Source organism: Coregonus clupeaformis, chromosome 5 (assembly GCF_020615455.1).
Source record: "Coregonus clupeaformis isolate EN_2021a chromosome 5, ASM2061545v1, whole genome shotgun sequence".
Taxonomy (NCBI): Eukaryota; Metazoa; Chordata; class Actinopteri; order Salmoniformes; family Salmonidae; genus Coregonus; species Coregonus clupeaformis.
In genome coordinates, this window is record NC_059196.1 from 24,728,878 (window position 1) to 24,749,352 (window position 20,475).

At 47.6% G+C, this 20,475-nt stretch overlaps 1 protein-coding gene across 4 annotated transcripts in view; it reads right to left on the reverse strand.

Annotated features, from left to right (window-relative positions):
* Positions 1-20,475, reverse strand: part of LOC121565588 (neurobeachin-like) — a 300,567-nt gene that overhangs the window by 156,994 nt on the left and 123,098 nt on the right. For all 4 annotated transcript variants that reach the window (XM_045213661.1, XM_045213660.1, XM_045213658.1 and 1 more), the window contains 4 exons: positions 20,281-20,432; positions 17,478-17,604; positions 14,711-14,838; positions 12,302-12,363 (listed from right to left, as the gene is read on the reverse strand). In XM_045213661.1, coding sequence (XP_045069596.1) covers positions 12,302-12,363; positions 14,711-14,838; positions 17,478-17,604; positions 20,281-20,432 — 469 coding nt within the window. The remainder of the gene's footprint in view (positions 1-12,301; positions 12,364-14,710; positions 14,839-17,477; positions 17,605-20,280; positions 20,433-20,475) is intronic.

Here is a 20,475-nt window from a genome sequence, read left to right on the forward strand (position 1 = left end):
AAAAGAGAAGGAATATAAAAAGGGGAAAAGGTTCCCAGTTTTCAATGCTAGCCAAGTGTCAGGTATAAAACCAACTGAAGCTCACGTATAGAAGAGGCTAACAAATGAGATTCTGCATCTCAGAAACTGTAATAAAATCCATGTAGTTCCACACCGCCTTTTGGAACACAGGGTGAAGCTCTTTAGTATTTGTAGCAGAAGAGTAAGACTGGAAAACAAACATATTGTTTGCGATGTAAAATTCAAAGGATTTCAGGATTTAAAAAATGGAATGCAGATTGCCACTGGCTAAATAGTGTATGGTAGCATGTTAGTGCCATAGTTGCTGTAGTGTGTGACTGATTGTACCAGGCTAGAGAACACAGTTCCACCTCACATTACGTTACGTTAAGTGAGAGAGACGGTGCTGATATGCTGGGCATCTGGTCTCCACATGTTTTCTCCTGACCTCTAGCTCTCTCTCTCTGCTACAGTATCCGCTGTTACTGATTTGAACAGGGCTCATGTTCGGCCAGTCTTCTGAGGATCTGCTCGCACCGCACTCACGTGACAAAAATAAATACGGAAATCAAAGCAGATGTGTCAGGAAAGTGACATCAGGTAGGAGGGGGAAAACTCTGAACTGATGAGATCTTCTATTTTGTCTAACTGAGTTACAGTACAGTAAACTCTCTGGTTACTGTTACAGTGGGATGGAGCTTCAGATGGTTTCTACCCCTGCTGTCTTTTTCTTCTTCTGCGCAGTAGGGCTCCAAAGGGGCTAGGCTGTGATTGCAGGGATTTGGGGAAAGCCCATTGTTTCCTGTTTGAAGGGAATTAGGCCTGACATGCTTCTCCAGGAGGAAGTAACATGATCCTTCATGTAGAGGCAGAGAAACAGAACCCAGAACCTCTGTCTATGAGCTGACCTGCTGAACCTCTGGTTATGGGCTGACCTGCAACAGAACCCAGAATATTTAGCTATGGGCTGACCTGCAGCCAGGGGAGGGGGCGTGGCTCAAGAGCTCAGATAAGAAAAGTTGACAATCTGTGGTGTCTGGGAGTGTTTCACCTTTAAAAATTATCCTATTGGTTCAGGGTTCCTGAATTTCATCGTTTTAAATTGTTTGTTACACACAAGCATCTTGTTCCTCTGCAGCCGTCCATACTCCCAGACGTCAGTAGGCGACAGGCAGACAGCAGTATTGTGGCGTCTCAATCCAGGCTGTAGTCTTTTATCTGCTCTGCTCTCCTCATCTGGAGGCTCTCTGTCAGTAAATCTCCCAGGCTCCACTGCAGATCCCCTGTGTGTTTAAGCTGTTACAAGAAACAGAGCTGTTTGACCTTCTCATTCACCAGGCCTTCTGTGAAGAGATACACAGAGTTTGCTGCCCGTCCAAACTCCATACAGCCCCAGCCCCATACAGCCTTGTCCTTGCCCCATACAGCCCCAGCCTCAGCCTCAGCCCCATACAACCTTGTTCTAGCCCCATACAGGAAAGTCACTACTGATGGAATCAGATCAGGATTAACGAGTTCCACTGTGCCCATCCCTGCCAGTGCTGCTGGATAAAGCTAGCTGTGGTTCCAACTCAGGCCAAGCAGATCCACTTTCAGCCTCTCTGACAGGTCGATATCTCAGGCTGGGTTTCATCCCAGGAGTCCCTAATGGCAGGAACTATTGGAGCCGCAGTAATACTATCTGTGTCGGGTGGGGGGAATAGGGGGGGGGTGGGTGACTCTGTGAGGGGGGGTATACGGCTCGCTGACACTCCCAGCCCTCAGTAAATCCAGGAACTGGGAAGAGAAGGTAGACATCCCAGAGCCACAGTGCTAGGTTAGCCTCCAGAAAGACAGACAGACAGACAGACAGAAGAGAGAATAAGATGCAGGGAGCATTCCCTCAGAAACTTCAAAAGAACAGCAGTAACAGCATGATTCACTACTGCAATGCTTGGGCGGTTGTGTGAGTAGGGAGAGAGGAATGCTCCTTAATCTCAGCCTTCTAATAACAGATGCATGGGTATGTATGGGATCTGAAAGGCTCCATACTGCAGGATTGGCCGGCTGCGACGCTGCAGGGTGCTCCGGACACCGTGTCACCTACTGCAGACTGGATACTCAGTGAGAGAGGCACCACCTAATGACTTCCTTATGGACTGACTGACTGGCTCTGCAGACAGAAGGTATGTTAACTATCTCCTGTTCTGTTCTAACTGCTACATTGGGACTGTGACCCTTTGAGAAGTAAGAGGCTGAACCAATGATTTATATATACACTAGATGACTGATAGAGGGCGATGTCTTGGCACTCCCCCACCATTGTAAAAACATGTTGGAAGCTATAGAAATGCATTTATTAATGTCTTCATTCGTTTTTGCCACATTTATTCTATTTCAGACACCTTAATGCATACTTTTTTTAATTATATTATGTGAGCTAAACATAAAAATGAAAAATATATTTTTTAAAATTCCTTAAAGTATATATTTTTTTGATTCCTACTGTTACTGTCCTCACTACAAGAAAAAATAATAAAATACATGTAATTTTGTCCTTGAAACATTTCTTTTAAATACTGTATAATTCCATTCATTCCTATGTAGGACAAATCCTTCTGGGCAGTGCCAATATGGCCGACCGGTGGCTTCAAAGCCTCTCAATGGCCAATACTTTGCCTTCAGAAGTATTCACACCCCTTTACTTTTTCCACATTTTGTTGTGTTACAGCCTGAAGTTAAAATTCATTACATTTAGATTTTGTGTCACTGATCTACACACAAAATCCCATAATGTCAAAGTTGAATTTTGTTTGTAGAAAATTGTAGAAATGAATACAAAATGTAAAACGTTGAAATGTCTTGAGTCAATAAGTATTCAACCCCTTTGTATGGCAAGCCTAAATAAGTTCAGGAGTAAAAATGTGCTGAACAAATCACATATTAAGATGCATGGACTTATTCCTTGTTCAATAATAGTGGTTAACATAATCTCTGTACCCCACACATGTAAGGTCCCTCAGTCGAGTAGTGAATGCAAATAGTCTGGGTAGCCATTTGATTAGATGTTCAGGAGTCTTTTGGCTTGGGGGAAGAAGCTGTTTAGAAGCCTCTTGGACCTAGACTTGGCGCTCTGGTACCGCTTGCCATGCGGTAGCAGAGAGAACAGTCTATGACTAGGGTGGCTGGAGTCTTTGACAATTTTTAGGGCCTTCCTCTGACACCGCCTGGTATAGAGGTCCTGGATGGCAGGAAGCTTGGCCCCAGTGATGTACTGGGCCGAACGCACTACCCTCTGTAGTGCCTATCGGTTGGAGGCCGAGCAGTTGCCATACCAGGCGGTGATGCAACCAGTCAGGATGCTCTCCATGGTGCAGCTGTAGAACCTTTTGAGAATCTGAGGACCCATGCCAAATCTTTTCAGTCTCCTTAGGGGGAATAGGTTTTGTCGTGCCCTCTTCACGACTGTCTTGGTGTGCTTGGACCATGTTAGTTTGTTGGTGATGTAGACACCAAGGAACTTGAAGCTCTCAACCTGCTCCACTACAGCCCCGTCGATGAGAATGGGGGTGTGATCGTTCCTCTTCTTTTTCCTGTAGTCCACAATCATCTCCTTTGTCTTGATCACGTTGAGGGAGAGGTTGTTGTCCTGGCACCACACGGCCAAGTCTCTGACCTCCTCCCTATAGGCTGTATCGTCGTTGACGGTGATCAGGCCTACAACTGTTGTGTCATTGGCAAACTTAATGATGGTGTTGGAGTGGTGCCTGGCCATGCAGTCATGGGTGAACAGGGAGTACAGGAGGGGATGAGGGCCCTGTTGGGTGTCTGGAGCAAATCCCTCTCGTTCGACTCATTAAATAAAAATTATTCACTGTTCTGAGTAATCGCTGTTCTGATGTCCAGAAGCTCTTTTCGGTCATAAGAGACGGTAGCAGCAACATTATGTACTAAATAAGTTACAAACATCGAGAGAAAAAAAAAAAATAGCACGACTGGTTAAGAGTCCATAAAATGGCAGCCATCCACACTGGCACCATTACTCACCATGAGGCCAATGGTGATTTGAAAACAGTTACAGAGTTTAATGGTTGTGATATGAGAAAACTGAGGATAGATCAACATCATTGTAGTTACTCCACAATACTAACCTAAATTACAGTGCCTTGCAAAAGTATTCATCCCTCTTGGCGTTCTTCCTATTTTGTTGCATTACAACTGTCACGATCGAGGTAAGGAGTAGACCAAGGCGCAGCGTGATGAACAAACATGACTTTAATTAGTTAAAGCACGAAACAAAACAAGAAACGACTCGTGACGTCCACGGTATCAATGACCGAACACGGAACAAAAACCCACAACCACAAAGGGAAAACATACAGTTAAATATGGCTCCCAATCAGAGACAACCAGCCAACAGCTGACACTCGTTGCCTCTGATTGGGAGTCACTCAGGCAAACATAGAATACAACAAACTAGAATGAACACCAACACAGAAATACACACATAGAAATGAACACACCCTGGCTCAACATAATGAGTCCCAGAGCCAGGGTGTGACAGTACCCCCCCCTAAAGGCGCGGACTGCGACCGCGCCTCAACTAAACAAACCAGGGGAGGGCTGGGCGGGCATACCTCCTCGGCGGCGGTTCTGGCTCCGGCCTTGACCACCACCCTCCAATACACCCCCCATAGTGCCCCTGGTCCAGTCTGGCCCCGCCAGCTGGAGCAGGACTGGACTTAACAGGAGCGATCCTTACCAGGCTGTCGACTCGCACCCCTGGCTTGGTGCGTGGAGGAGGAACGGGCCTTACCAGGCTGACGACGCGCACCCCTGGCTTGGTGCGTGGAGGAGGAAACGGGCCTTACCAGGCTGACGACTCGCACCCCTGGCTTGGTGCGTGGAGAAGGAACGGGCCTTACCAGGCTGACTTCTCGCACCCCTGGCTTAGTGCGAGTGGCAGGAACAGGCCGGACCGGGCTGGCGACGCGCACCGTAGGTTTGGTGCGAGTGGCAGAACAGGCCGGGTCGGGCTGGCGACGCGCACCGTAGACTTGGTGCGGGTGGCAGGAACAGGCCGGACCGGGCTGGCGACACGCACCATAGGTTTGGTGCGAGTGGCAAGAACAGGCCGGGTCGGGCTGGCGACGCGCACCGTAGACTTGGTGCGGGTGGCAGGAACAGGCCGGGTCGGGCTGGCGACGCGCACCATAGACTTGGTGCGGGTGGCAGGAACAGGCCGGACCGGGCTGGCGACGCGCACCGTAGGTTTGGTGCGAGTGGCAGGAACAGGCCGGGTCGGGCTGGCGACGCGCACCGTAGACTTGGTGCGGGTGGCAGGAACAGGCCGGACCGGGCTGGCGACGCACACCGTAGGCTTGGTGCGTGGAGCAGGAACAGGCCGGGCTGGGCTGTCGACGCACACCGTAGGCTTGGTGCGTGGAGCAGGGACAGGCCGGACTGGGCTGGCGACGCACACCGTAGGCTTGGTGCGTGGAGCAGGGACAGGCCGGACTGGGCTGGCGACGCACACCGTAGGCTTGGTGCGTGGAGCAGAGACAGGCCGGGCTGGCGACGCACACCGTAGGCTTGGTGCATGGAGCAGGGACAGGCCGAACCGGGCTGTGGAGACGGATAGGAGGCCTGGAGTGAAGAGCGGCCACCACCCGTCCTGGCTGAATGCCTACCCTCACACACTCTGTGTGAGGCATCCGCACGGACGTACAGGGCGGTGAACCCCTGGCCTGGTGGCCTTCTGGATCCGCCCCCCTTTTCTCCTCCGTCAGCCCCGTCGTCCATGCCGTGTGCCCCCCTAAAAATATTCTGGGGTTGCCTCACGACCGTCCGACGACGACCCTGATCACGCCCGTTGCTCCTCTCTCCGTCGCCTCTCCACTGTCTCACTCCATGGCGGCGATCCATCCCGGCCAGGATTTCCCCCAAGTCCAGGGCCCTTTACCGTCCAATATCTCCTCCCATGTCCAGGCTGCCTGCTCCTGGACACGCTGCTCCTCTTTCGCCAGGGCCTTTCCCGGCGCTTCCTCCCATGTCCACCCCAAGGGCTGCCCCTGGACACGCTGCTTGGTCGTTGCATGGTGGGTTTTTCTGTCACGATCGAGGTAAGGAGTAGACCAAGGCGCAGCGTGATGAACAAACATGACTTTAATTAGTTAAAGCACGAAACAAAACAAGAAAGACTCGTGGACGTCCACGGTATCAATGACCGAACACGGAACAAAAACCCACAACCACAAAGGGAAAACATACAGTTAAATATGGCTCCCAATCAGAGACAACCAGCCAACAGCTGACACTCGTTGCCTCTGATTGGGAGTCACTCAGGCAAACATAGAATACAACAAACTAGAATGAACACCAACACAGAAATACACACATAGAAATGAACACACCCTGGCTCAACATAATGAGTCCCAGAGCCAGGGTGTGACAACAACCTGTAATTTAAATGGATTTTTTTGGGATTTCATGTAATGGACATACACAAATAGTCCAAATTGGTGAAGTGAAATGAAAAAAATAACTTATTTCAAAACATTCTAAAAAATCAATAACGGAAAAGTGGCGCATGCATATCTATTCACCCCCTTTGCTATGAAGCCCCTAAATAAGATCTGGTGCAACCAATTACCTTCAGAAGTCACATAATTTGTTAAATAAAGTCCACCTGTGTGCAATCTAAGTGTCACATGAACTGTCACATGATCTCAGTATATATACACCTGTTCTGAAAGGCCCCAGAGTCTGCAACACCACTAAGCAAGGGGCACCACCAAGCAAGCGGCACCATGAAGACCAAAGAGCTCTCCAAACAGGTCAGGGACAAAGTTGTGGAGAAGTACAGATCAGGGTTGGGTTATAAAAAAATATCAGAAACTTTGAACATCCCACGGAGCACCATTAAATCCATTATTAAAAAATTTAAAGAATATGGCACCACAACAAACCTGCCAAGAGAGGGCCGCCCACCAAAACTCACGGAACAGGCAAGGAGGGTATTAATCAGAGAGGCAACAAAGAGACCAAAGATAACCCTGAAGGAGCTGCAAAGCTCCACAACGGAGATTGGAGTATCTGTCCATAGGACAACTTTAAGCCATATACTCCACAGAGCTGGGCTTTGCGGAAAAGTGGCCAGAAAAAAAGTAATTGCTTAAAGAAAAAATAAAGAAAACGCAAAAGGCATTTGGGAGACTCCGCAAACATTTGGAAGAAGGTACTCTGGTCAGATGAGACTAAAATTGAGCTTTTTGGCAATGAAGGAAAATGCTATGTCTGGCGCAAACCCAACACCTCTCATCACCCGAGAACACCATCCCCAAAGTGAAGCATGGTGGTGGCAGCATCACGCTGTAGGGATGTTTTTCTCGGCAGGGAAACTGGTCAGAACTGAAAGAATGATGGATGGCGCTAAATACAGGGAAATTCTTGAGGGAAACCTGTTTCAGTCTTCCAGAGATTTGAGACTGGGACGGCGGTTCTCTTCCAGCAGTTTCCCTAAGCATACTGCTAAAGCAACACTCAAGTGGTTTAAGGGGAAACATTTAAATGTCTTAGAATGGCCTAGTCAAAGCCCAGACCTCAATCCAATTGAGAATCTGTGGTATAATAATAATAATAATAATAATAATAATAATAATAATATGGTATGACTTAAAGATTGCTGTACACCAGCAGAACCCATCCAACTTGAAGGAGCTGGAGCAGTTTTGCCTTGAAGAATGGGCAAAAATCCCAGTGGCTAGATGTGCCAAGCTTATAGCGACATACCCCAAGAGACTTGCAGCTGTAATTGCTGTTGCAAAAGGTGGCTCTACAAAGTAAGTTATGCACGCTCAAGTTTTCTGTTTTTTTGTCTTATTTCTTGTTCGTTTCACAAAAAAATGTATTTTGCATCTTCAAAGTGGTAGGCATGTTGTGTAAATCAAATGATACAAATCTCCCGAGTGGCGCAGTGGTCTAAGGCACTGCATCGCAGTGCTAGCTGTGCCACTAGAGATCCTGGTTCGAATCCAGGCTCTGTCGTAGCTGGCCGTGACCGGGAGACCCATGGGGCGGCGCACAATTGGCCCAGCGTCGTCCAGGGTAGGGGAGGGAATGGCCGGCAGGGATGTAGCTCAGTTGGTAGAGCATGGCGTTTGCAACGCCAGGGTTGTGGGTTCGATTCCCACGGGGGGCCAGTATGAAAAAATATATAATAATAATAATGTATGCACTCACTAACTGTAAGTCGCTCTGGATAAGAGCGTCTGCTAAATGACTAAAATGTAAAATGTAAATGTAATACAAACTCCCAAAAAATCAATTTTAATTCCAGGTTGTAAGGCAACAAAATAGGAAAAATGCCAAGGGGGGTGAATACTTTCGCAAGCCACTGTATAGAGTGAAAAGAAGGAAGCCTGTACAGACTAAAAAATATTCCAAAACATGCATCCTTAAGTAATACTGCAAAAAGTTTTTGCAAAGAAATTAACTTTTTGTTCTGAATACAAAACGTTACGTTTGGGGCAAATCCAACACAACACATTACTGAGTACCACTCTTCATATTTTCAAGCATGGTGGTGGCTACATCATGCTATGGGTATGCTTGTCATCGGCAAGGACTAGGGAGTTTTTTTTAGGATAACAAGAAACGGAATACAGCTAAAAGCACAGGCAAAATCCTAGAGGAAAACCTGGTTCAGTTTGCTTTCCAACAGACACTGGGAGACGAATTCACCTTTCAGCAGGACAATAACCTAAAACACAAGGCCAAATCTACACCGGTTGCTTACCAAGATGACATTGAATGTTCCTGAGTGGCCTATTTACAGTTTTGACTTATATCGACTTGATAATCTATGGCAAGACTTGAAAATGCAATGATCAAAAATCAAGTTGATAGAGCTTGAATAATTTTTTTAAGAATAATGGGCAACTATTGTACAATCCAGGTGTGCAAAGGTCTTAGACTTACCCTAAAAGACAGAGCTGTAATCGCTGCCAAAGGTGCTTCTACAAAGTATTGATTCAGTGGTGTGAATACTTATGTAAATTAGATATTTTTGTATTTCATTTTCAATAAATTAGCAAAATGTTCTAAAAACATGTTTTCACTTTGTCATTATGGGGTATTGTGAGTAGATGGGTGAGAAAAATAATCAATTTTTTTAATCAATTTTGAATTCAGGTTAGAACACAACAAAATGTGGAATAAGTCAAGGGGTATGAATACTTTCTGAAGACACCGTACATCATTGGGCTTAACTAGAGGAGGTGATCAGTCCCACACAGCTTTACATGAGGTGGAGCTGATCCACTATGAGGACAGGGAGGAGATAAGGGGACAGGGAGGAGATATGAGGACAGGAAGGAGTTAAGGGGACAGGGAGGAGTTAAGGGGACAGGGAGGAGTTAAGGGGACAGGGAGGAGTTAAGGGGACAGGGAGGAGATAAGGGGACAGGGAGGAGATATGAGGACAGGAAGGAGTTAAGGGGACAGGGAGGAGTTAAGGGGACAGGGAGGAGTTAAGGGGACAGGGAGGAGATATGAGGAGATGGAGGAGGTAAGGGGACAGGGAGGAGGTAAGGGGACAGGGAGGAGATAAGGGGACAGGGAGGAGTTAAGGGGACAGGGAGGAGGTAAGGGGACAGGGAGGAGTTAAGGGGACAGGGAGGAGGTAAGGGGACAGGGAGGAGGTAAGGGGACAGGGAGGAGATATGAGGAGATGGAGGAGGTAAGGGGACAGGGAGGAGGTAAGGGGACAGGGAGGAGATAAGGGGACAGGGAGGAGGTAAGGGGACAGGGAGGAGATATGAGGAGATGGAGGAGGTAAGGGGACAGGGAGGAGGTAAGGGGACAGGGAGGAGATATGAGGAGATGGAGGAGGTAAGGGGACAGGGAGGAGGTAAGGGGACAGGGAGGAGATATGGGGACAGGGAGGAGGTAAGGGGACAGGGAGGAGGTAAGGGGACAGGGAGGAGGTAAGGGGACAGGGAGGAGGTAAGGGGACAGGAAGGAGGTAAGGGGACAGGGAGGAGATATGAGGAGATGGAGGAGGTAAGGGGACAGGGAGGAGGTAAGGGGACAGGGAGGAGTTAAGGGGACAGGGAGGAGATATGAGGAGATGGAGGAGGTAAGGGGACAGGGAGGAGGTAAGGGGACAGGGAGGAGATATGGGGACAGGGAGGAGTTAAGGGGACAGGGAGGAGTTAAGGGGACAGGGAGGAGGTAAGGGGACAGGGAGGAGGTAAGGGGACAGGGAGGAGGTAAGGGGACAGGGAGGAGGTAAGGGGACAGGGAGGAGTTAAGGGGACAGGGAGGAGTTAAGGGGACAGGGAGGAGTTAAGGGGACAGGGAGGAGTTAAGGGGACAGGGAGGAGATAAGGGGACAGGGAGGAGATATGAGGACAGGAAGGAGTTAAGGGGACAGGGAGGAGTTAAGGGGACAGGGAGGAGTTAAGGGGACAGGGAGGAGATATGAGGAGATGGAGGAGGTAAGGGGACAGGGAGGAGGTAAGGGGACAGGGAGGAGATATGGGGACAGGGAGGAGCTAAGGGGACAGGGAGGAGGTAAGGGGACAGGGAGGAGTTAAGGGGACAGGGAGGAGGTAAGGGGACAGGGAGGAGGTAAGGGGACAGGGAGGAGATATGAGGAGATGGAGGAGGTAAGGGGACAGGGAGGAGGTAAGGGGACAGGGAGGAGATAAGGGGACAGGGAGGAGGTAAGGGGACAGGGAGGAGATAAGGGGACAGGGAGGAGGTAAGGGGACAGGGAGGAGGTAAGGGGACAGGGAGGAGATATGAGGAGATGGAGGAGGTAAGGGGACAGGGAGGAGGTAAGGGGACAGGGAGGAGATATGGGGACAGGGAGGAGTTAAGGGGACAGGGAGGAGGTAAGGGGACAGGGAGGAGGTAAGGGGACAGGGAGGAGGTAAGGGGACAGGGAGGAGGTAAGGGGACAGGGAGGAGTTAAGGGGACAGGGAGGAGATATGAGGAGATGGAGGAGGTAAGGGGACAGGGAGGAGGTAAGGGGACAGGGAGGAGATATGAGGAGATGGAGGAGGTAAGGGGACAGGGAGGAGGTAAGGGGACAGGGAGGAGATATGGGGACAGTGAGGAGTTAAGGGGACAGGGAGGAGGTAAGGGGACAGGGAGGAGGTAAGGGGACAGGGAGGAGGTAAGGGGACAGGGAGGAGATATGAGGACAGGGAGGAGGTAAGGGGACAGGGTGGTGGTGAGAACTTATAATGGTCTGATCACAGAGGGGTCGTTTACGAAATGAGTCCCTTTGGGTACTGTAATTTACTGAATTGTTATTTTATTTTATTTCACCTAATTTTAACATTGTCATGAAGAGCACATGTTCAATTGAATAAAAAACATGCCTATTGAGTGCCAAATAAACTAAGAGGGTTGACCGTAACAAGGTTGACCTTAACAGGGTTGACCTTAACAGGGTTGACGGTTTCATCTTAAATCAGCCAGAAATCCCCTTGTGACAGAGGGAATTGTTGTGTGTAACACGGAGAGGAAAGTTAATGCAAGCTTCACAATTTTATTTTAATTGTTAAAACATTTCTAGCCGGTTTATCTATGGTTAGCAGGGTTGACGTGTTATGCTCGACCCACTCAGTTCTCCACCATAAAACTGCACAAAATGGCCAAGAGAGTAGAACCCGTTTTACTGCTTTTACACTATGATTAATGATTACACTATGACTATTAGACATTCAATATTTATTTTGGAGAAAAAAAATTCAAAAGACAAAGTTTTACCATTAGTCAAACAATCGTTCATTTCATGTCACTGGCTTGACCATAAAATGATTTAATTTTAATTTTTTTCACTTAATTTATCACTAATCAAATGAAATAAATAATAATCTTCAGAAATTACTTGATCAAAGCAACAAAATAACTAGGGCTTTAGAATGATGGTGAAAATGTTGAGAAATGTTGGGGTTCAGTGGGTTAAAATCTTTTGAGTGCACAGAGGGAATTTTGTGGTCTACATTAAAGGGCACTTCATTCCAAAATTGAATATTGGTGCACAATCTCTACTTCAAATATCAAAGGGACGCAAAAGGGACTCATTTCGTGGAACAACCCAGAGAACTGGAGCTGGAAGCAGCCTCATCTTTAGAGTCCATCACAGGGAGGAGAGGAGAGGTTTGGAGGTAAGAGGGAGAGAGGGAGGAAGAGGTAGAGATGAGAGAAGGGAGCCAGTGGAGGGAAGAGAGGGATGTGTGAGGAGGAAGGAAGAAGCAGAGAGGGAGAGAAAAGGAGGGAGATGTGAGGAGAAAGAGAGAATCTCACCTGAGAGCAGAGCAGCATGACTAGTTCTACTACGGAGGTGCTGGACTTCATACACACCAGACCTGGCGGGGCAGACAGGACAGGGCAGGACAGGATGGGACAGAGAGTTAGAAGCAGAGTTGGCATACAACACACAGGACAGTTTGACTGGGCTCAACAGTTCCTAGTGCCTTCATATATGTCACTATGAAACCTCTTCAATGACAGGTGGGATGGGCTAACATTGTACTCATTAACAGAGAAGAAGACAATCTGGAGGACTCATTATGGGCTGGTTGGGCCAGGGCCCGTTGGCATGGTTACATAAAGATGTCAGTCAGTGTGATTGACAGCATGAGTCAACAACCAGGGATGAGATGACAACATGTTGATAAACACACAGACAGAGACCATCTCATGCATGTCAAACACCTCTTCCGTTTTACCGTTCATGCAAAGAAAGAGCTTGCCAGGATTGGAAATGGGAAATTACCTTACATGTACAATAATAAAACAATATAGATGCCTACAAACCACTGAGATAGAGACAAAGTGACAAAGTGTGGGTAACAAATGGCACCCTATTCCCTCTATATTGCATTAATGTTGACAAGAGCCCTATGGAGTGCACTACATAGGAAATAGGGTGCTATTTGGGATGGAGACAAAGTGGACTGTTGTATAATGTGAAGAGTGTGAATCTTCCTCCTGTTCTTGCACAGCACTGAAACAGTCAGACTCTAAGACGGTTGTAAACAGGGGATGTGACCCTCTCTAGTTCACAGACAGCTACAGATGACCTATTACACACAGGCGCACACACACACACACACACACACACACACACACACACACACACACACACACACACACACACACACACACACACACACACACACACACACACACACACACACACACACACACACAGCTACAGTCCACCACGGCTGACCTCTTGTGACTGCAATGACCAGTTCTCCCATCACTCAGCTCTCTCTGACACAGGGGGTCAGGTGGTAGGGTGACCCTGGCCCCTAGCGACCCCAGCTGTACTCTGGTATGCTGGCCTAATGACCATGGACTCTGGCCGTATGCTGGTACGCAAACTAAATGTGTTCTATTTTAACAGGCTCTGCCCCTCTGACCAGGACTTTCCTGTGAGCAGGGCAGGGTTAAATCATTGAGGTGAATGTGGCATTGTGGAGCAGTGTGCTGGTAGGGGTAGGAAGGGGGAAGGAGAGGAGAGGCAGAGGCAGAGAGAGGAGAGGTAGGAAGGGGGAAGGAGAGGAGAGGCAGAGGCAGAGAGAGGAGAGGTAGGAAGGGGGAAGGAGAGGAGAGGCAGAGAGAGGGGAGATAGGAAGGGGGAAGGAGAGGAGAGGCAGAGAGAGGAGAGGTAGGAAGGGGGAAGGAGAGGCAGAGAGAGGGGAGGTAGGAAGGGGGAAGGAGAGGAGAGGCAGAGAGAGGGGAGGTAGGAAGGGGGAAGGAGAGGAGAGGCAGAGAGAGGGGAGGTAGGAAGGGGGAAGGAGAGGAGAGGCAGAGAGAGGAGAGGTAGGAAGGGGGAAGGAGAGGCGAGGCAGAGAGAGAGGAGGTAGGAAGGGGGAAGGAGAGGAGAGACAGAGAGAGGGGAGGCCATCACAACGACAGCTCTGTTCGCCCAGGGGCCTCCCTCTCAACTCCAAGTGTATCATGGGCCAGGGGCCACTGACAACATGTCTAGAGAGGGGGAAGGAGGAGAGGAGAGGGGGGTGGGTGAGGGGGAACTCGGGGCACGACCCCGGGTAATTTGAGTGATGTATGGCTGGTAATTACTACTAAATGGAGAGACTTTCCACCAGGGCCCTGATTCAGCCTGGGAGGAAAAACAGCCTCCTTTCCTTGGTAAAGGTCTGGGCAAAGCATCTCAAAGTAGGGTGCTGATCTAGGATCAGGTCTCTACTGTGCATGTAATATTATTCATAATTAACTATAAGGTAAAACTTATCCTAGACTTGATCCCAGCACTTGTATGAGATGCTTTATTAATACTGGCTCTATTGTGTTGGTGAAGTGTGTTGTGTTTGCCTGGTCTGTACATGGTCTGTGCTCAGCGGTCAGGTGTGTGTGTGTGTGTGTATCTGTCAGCATGGCCAGTGTTCTGACAGACGGACAGACAGGCAGAGTGAAGGGATCAGACAACATTCACACCTGTCAACTCTCCATTAATTGTTTCTCCTGTGTCTGTGTGTGTGTGCCTGTGTGAGTACATGTGTGTGGGCATGTGTGTGCGTGCGTGGTAGCCCTCTCTGGGCTACATTACTAGGCATCCAGCAGTGACACAGCAGCCAGTGGACAGCCAGAGGGACAGGAGAGGACAGACAGACTGAGCGACGGACGGACGGAGGGACACACAGTTGGAGGAGTAAAGAGAGAGACACTATACAGCACCTATACCTTCTATGAGCAGCTCCTGGCCATGGCTTCCCAAGAGGGTCCTAGAGAGGAACGGCGCAAAGTCCACAAAGATCTCCCTGAGCAGGGGAGCCACCTTCTCCAGCGCACGCTCCAACTTAGCAGTGATACTGTGTGAGAACAGAGCAGGGAGAGGGAGAGAGAGAGGGGGGTGGGGGGTGAAGAGAGAAGACAGAGAACAGGGAAAGAAAGAGGGGGGGGTGAGAGAGAGAGAGAGAGAGAGAGAGAGAGAGAGAGAGAGAGAGAGAGAGAGAGAGAGAGAGAGAGAGAGAGGATGTCAGAGTGGAAGAGACAGAGAGCAGAAAGACAACAACAGTAAACAGATGAGTATAAGGTTGGGTAGGGTTGTGTGGTGAGCAGAGCAGAGCAGAGTAAAGCCCTCCATCTGGGTTAGTACATGAGAGTTAGAACATCCTTTCACACACAGCAGAACACTGCATCCAGGGCTCTAAATTAAACAATTTAATTGGTAGCACTGGTAATTTAGAGAATAGATCAAAACACTTGGGTGAACTGTTGGAATCATAGAAATACAATGATTATTCTAATTCTATGATTGGTGTTGTTTGGCATGACAACAAATGAAAAAGCCACGTAGGAGTTATGACAGGGTAGGAACCAAAATGTTGGTCAGTGTTTCCCAGGGGACCCTAATCACATTTGAATAGATGTTGCATTTAGACAAACGACATGCTAATCTACACCACCACTGCTAGCAACCTGTATTAGAGGTAACGTTTGCTTTGCCCTAGCTAGTGCATTTAGCTAGCTAGTTAGCGATTAGCATTAACGATTAGCATTATTTCAAGGCACATGCCAGCTTCCTTAGACTAACTAACTCACGTTTTGCAGAGCAAGATAGACAAAGTAATAGTATAATAGAGAAAACGTGGATTCATATTAAGAAGCAAAGTGGAAAGCAGCATCCTTCATGTTTTGGAAGAATATGTTGAGTGCATGAATTGACAGCATGCTGAGAGAATAAATAGCATGGAGGAACTGTGTGTGTGGCCCGGGAACTGGAAGCAAGCAGTGTAGAGATGAGTGTTGCAGCTAAATATTGTTAGGTATTGCATTTTTGGTGGATTTTCTTTTAGTCGCACTGGTGTTCCCAAAATAAAACTCCAGGTCGCACAGCAAAATATTTTGTCGCATATGCAACCAAATTGGTCGCCGTTTCGAGCCCAGACTGTGTCACACAGCCTAGTAGAGGTCTTCACGAGTCCACCTGAATACTCGAGACCTGAGTGGGTCCAAAATGTAAACTTTTCCCTTGGGTCTGGGTCGGGTATAGTTTGATTGTCATCGTGTCTCGGGTCTATGTAACTACTGCTGATAAACCCGAGTGGACCCAAATGGATCCGACCATGACTGCACAGCCTATAGCATACTTATTTTATGCTAATAAGGTGGATTTATTTATTTATAGAAGGCTTAGCCAACATATAAAACCCTATTCGTTAACCAGAAGAGCAACTTGGCTGATAAACATATATATTTTGTCACTCAGGACCAATCGGGTCGGGTCTAGGTCTAGTTGTCGTCGGGTCCATTTGGGTTCGGGTCTGACTGTTCTCGGGTCCGGGTCCCCCTTTTTTTGAAATTATTGGGTCTGTTCAGGTCCGGGTCTTATTGTCCTCGTGTCCATTCGGGTCCAGGTCCAACTTTTTGGACCCGAGAAGACCTCTACAGCCTAGTGTCTAGTAGTATCTATCTATCTATACAGGAAGCATCTAAAAGCAGAGAGATACTGCCTTGAGCCTGTAGCCTGTCCACTAGTATAGAAACAGACAGACAGACAGACAGAGGGGGAGAGAGAGAGAGAGAGAGAGAGAGAGAGAGAGAGAAAAAGAGAGAGAGAGAGGCTTGGCCTAGGAGGGACTAGAAGCAAAGTGTCTTCTGCCCCTTGGCCTCCTGGGAAGAATACGAAGGTGAAGTGATGAGTGCATCAGTGAGACAGTGACACCTGTGTGAGCGATGTTAAACAGTGCTTGCCTATGACACTGGCCTGCACCTCTGGGGGCCATCTCTGTCTCTGTCTCTGTGTGGCCCCCCGGCAGGGACCAACTAAAGACTCTCAGATCCTGGTCCACCTCACAGAGCAACGCACTGAAATACACAGAGATTGCAGCAGTCACTATGACTGATTCCCAAATGGCACCCTATTCCTTTTATAGTGCACTACTTTTGACCAGAGCCCATATGCCTATTGTCTACCATAACAAGCTACATGTCAGTCTGACTGAACTAAATTGAGAGTTTGGTATGATCACACACACAGCTCTACAACCGGTGAGACACACACACACACACACAGCTCTGCAACTTGCCACTTCCATCATTGACTCCACGGTTACGGTAAGTGATGTCGGTTACTGCTGCCATGGCAACTGATTTGCAATTCCTTTAGAGGGGGACAGGAGGGAGAGAGAGCGAGAGAGTGTGTGTGTGTGTTTGTGTTGAGGCTGTGGGACTGCGAGACAGAGAGAGAGGTACTCAGGCTCTCTGCAGCACTAGAGATGTCTGTCACAAACCATTACAGGTGGGGACGAGGAGTCAAGGTCACAACAGCATCCACACACACCTTAACCCGCTACACACACACACACCATTTTCTCTGAATTACCATTCACACAACACCACAGGCAGTGGTTACATGCTGATAGAGAAAGACATGCACTGTTCTGTGGCTCCAGGTGATATATGGTGAATATGTCTGCAGCACTGAAATGCATAATGCTGACCCTACCTCATGTTCTCCACTGTGTCTTCAGGCATGGGTGCCACCGGCTGGACTGCAGGCAGGTTCTTACTGGTGGCCCCGTTGACGAAGGATGAGGAAGAGGTGGAGGAAGAGGAGGCCAAGTCTGTAGCTCCTGCAGGGAACAAACAAACCAACCAACGTCACACTGGGAGAAGTATAGTGTATAGTATACAACTATACACTATACAACTCTATTATATACCTAAGTATAGAAATATACAGTATACAACTCTATCATATACCTAAGTATAGAAATATACAGTAAACAACTCCATTATATACCCAAGTATTCAACTATACACTATACAACTCTATTATATACCTAAGTATAGAAATATACAGTATACAACTATATTATATACCCAAGTAAAGAACTATACAGTACAGTACACAACTCAATTATACACCAAACTATAGAAATACACAGTATACAACTCCATTATATACCCAAGTATACAACTATACAGTACAGCATACACTATACAGTATACAACTATAGTATATACCCAAGTATAGAAATATACAGTTTACAACTCCATTATATACCGAAGTATAGAAATATACAGTATACAAGTCCATTATATACCCAAGTATACAACTGTACAGTATACAACTATGCTGTATATTATCTACCCAAGGTCTGTTTCAGTTACAGGGCCGACCTATAGGAATGACATTGTAAGTATATGAATGTCTAATGTCCAATTCACTATAATTGGTTGTTCAAACGTGGTGCATTGTAGTTACATCTGTAGAATTTATTGTTAATAATTTCATGAGTTATCATAACTCAGTCCAATATTGGGTTACATGTTTAATATGATACGATTAAGATGTTTTCCATCTATCATCGTTCCAGGTATCACATGCATGTCCTTGAGTTCATGGGTCACGTTGACAAAGAACATCTACAGAACAGAACAGAACTGATGAAATCATGGGGTCTGAGGGAAGGAGGGAGAGAAGGAGGGAGAGAGAAAAAAAGAGAGAGTGGGAGAAATAGGGGATGAGAGAGAGATAGGGAGGAGGAGAGGGGGTGAGAGAGAAGGTGGGAGTGGGAGGGGGGAGAAAGAGGGGGTGAGAGAGAGATAGGGAGGAGGAGAGGGGGTGAGAGAGAGAGTGGGAGGGGGGAGAAAGAGGGGGTGAGAGAGAAGGAGGGAGGGAGGAAGGTAGGTAGGGAGAGAATGATTATAGATGGAAAAAGAGGGAGAGAAAGAGAGAGGGGGAGAGAGGAGAGCTACTGGGTTTAGCTGAAAGCACACTTTGACTCTGTCACATTTCTCACATTCCTGCTGAGGGGATAGGAACATTTAATAGGTGTTGCAGCTCTAATGGTCTCTGTATTAAGTGGCTTCTTTCAGAGGCCTGCTGCATCATGGGACCATTGGCTCAACAGCACAGAGCAGGGCCTCAGGGGAGAGGACAGTCAAATGGAACCCTATTCCCTATTTAGTGCACTACTTTTGTCAAGGCCTACTCCTATATTCCATATAGTAGTGCACTAGGTATGGAATAGGGTGCCATTTGGGACGCACACTACACTACAACTACTACTACACTACACTATTCTGGTCTCAACAAATTAAACTGATAATAAAAGAACAAGATACCATTTCTCAGAGGTCATTGAATGCATTTCAACCTGAACTGATTGTATTATACTTAAGCAATAAGGCCACAGGAGGTGTGGTATATGGCCAATATACCACGGCTAAGGGCTGTTCTTATGCACGACGCAACGCGGAGTGCCTGGACACAGCCCTTAGCCGTGGTCTATTGGCCATATATCACAACCCCCCGAGGAGCCTTATTGCTATTATAAACTGGTTACCAACATAATTAGAGCAGTAAAAATACATATTTTGTCATACCCGTGGTATATGGTCTGATATACCATGGCTTTCAGCTAATCAGAATTCACAGCTCAAACCACCCAGTTTATAATGCTTTATACAGCATAACCACCACACAGCAGTGTCATAGTACTGTATAGGAAGCATGGTCATGTAGAGCAGTAGAGTGCCCTCTGGTGCTCAGTATGAGTTTCTACACTCCACCATTAAACCTCAGTCATCCAGCCAACAAACAAATTGGTCGCTTCCCAAATGGCACCCTAAACTTTATATAGCGCACCACTTTTGACCAGATCCCTATGGGCCTTGGTCAAAAGTAGTGCACTACATAGGGAGCCATTTGGGATGCAAATTCTGCTCCTATTCCTGGACCGGCTTCAAAGGACACATTCCAGACCCACTGGGTTATTAAGATCTGCAGTAATTACTCAAAAAAAAAATACTAACGAACTCCAACTAGCAACAGCTCCCTGGAAATAAACCACATTACCGGCCGAACACATTAGTATAGTATTATTAGTAACCTTGTAAGTCTGAGACCCTATGTACCATCATTCAGAGGGCTTATATGTCAGGCTGAATCTTAAATAAACCGCTATCCCTTTACCCCTACACCTAGCCCTTACCCCCTACACCTATACCCTACCCCCTACACATACCCCCTACCCTTTACTCACCAGCCCCTAGGCACCTCATATAGACAAGAAAGGATCAGATAGGTATAAGCAATAATATTGGTATGGTAGTAATAGCTTCACGTTACTCAGCTACTGTAGGTTAGGTGGAATTGTCACTAGTATTACTCATACCTACCCACTCCTTTCAAGTATACACAAGTGGCTAGGCATTAAGGGCTAGGGGCTAGGGCATAAGGTTTAGTCCCAAATTGCACCCTATTCCCTACATTTGACCAGGGCCCATGGGTGTAGGCCTACCAGTGGTGTTGATCATGCTCTTGGGGGTGTTGGAGGCTGCAGCAAAGATGTTGGGGGTGGAGCCTGTTGCCAGGCTGCTGGAGGATGCGTGTCCAACCGTGTTCACAGCCAGACTGCCTGGTGGAGGCTTCTTCACTGGGACCACCACACTCCTATTCAGAGAGAGAGAGAGAGACACACACACACACACACACA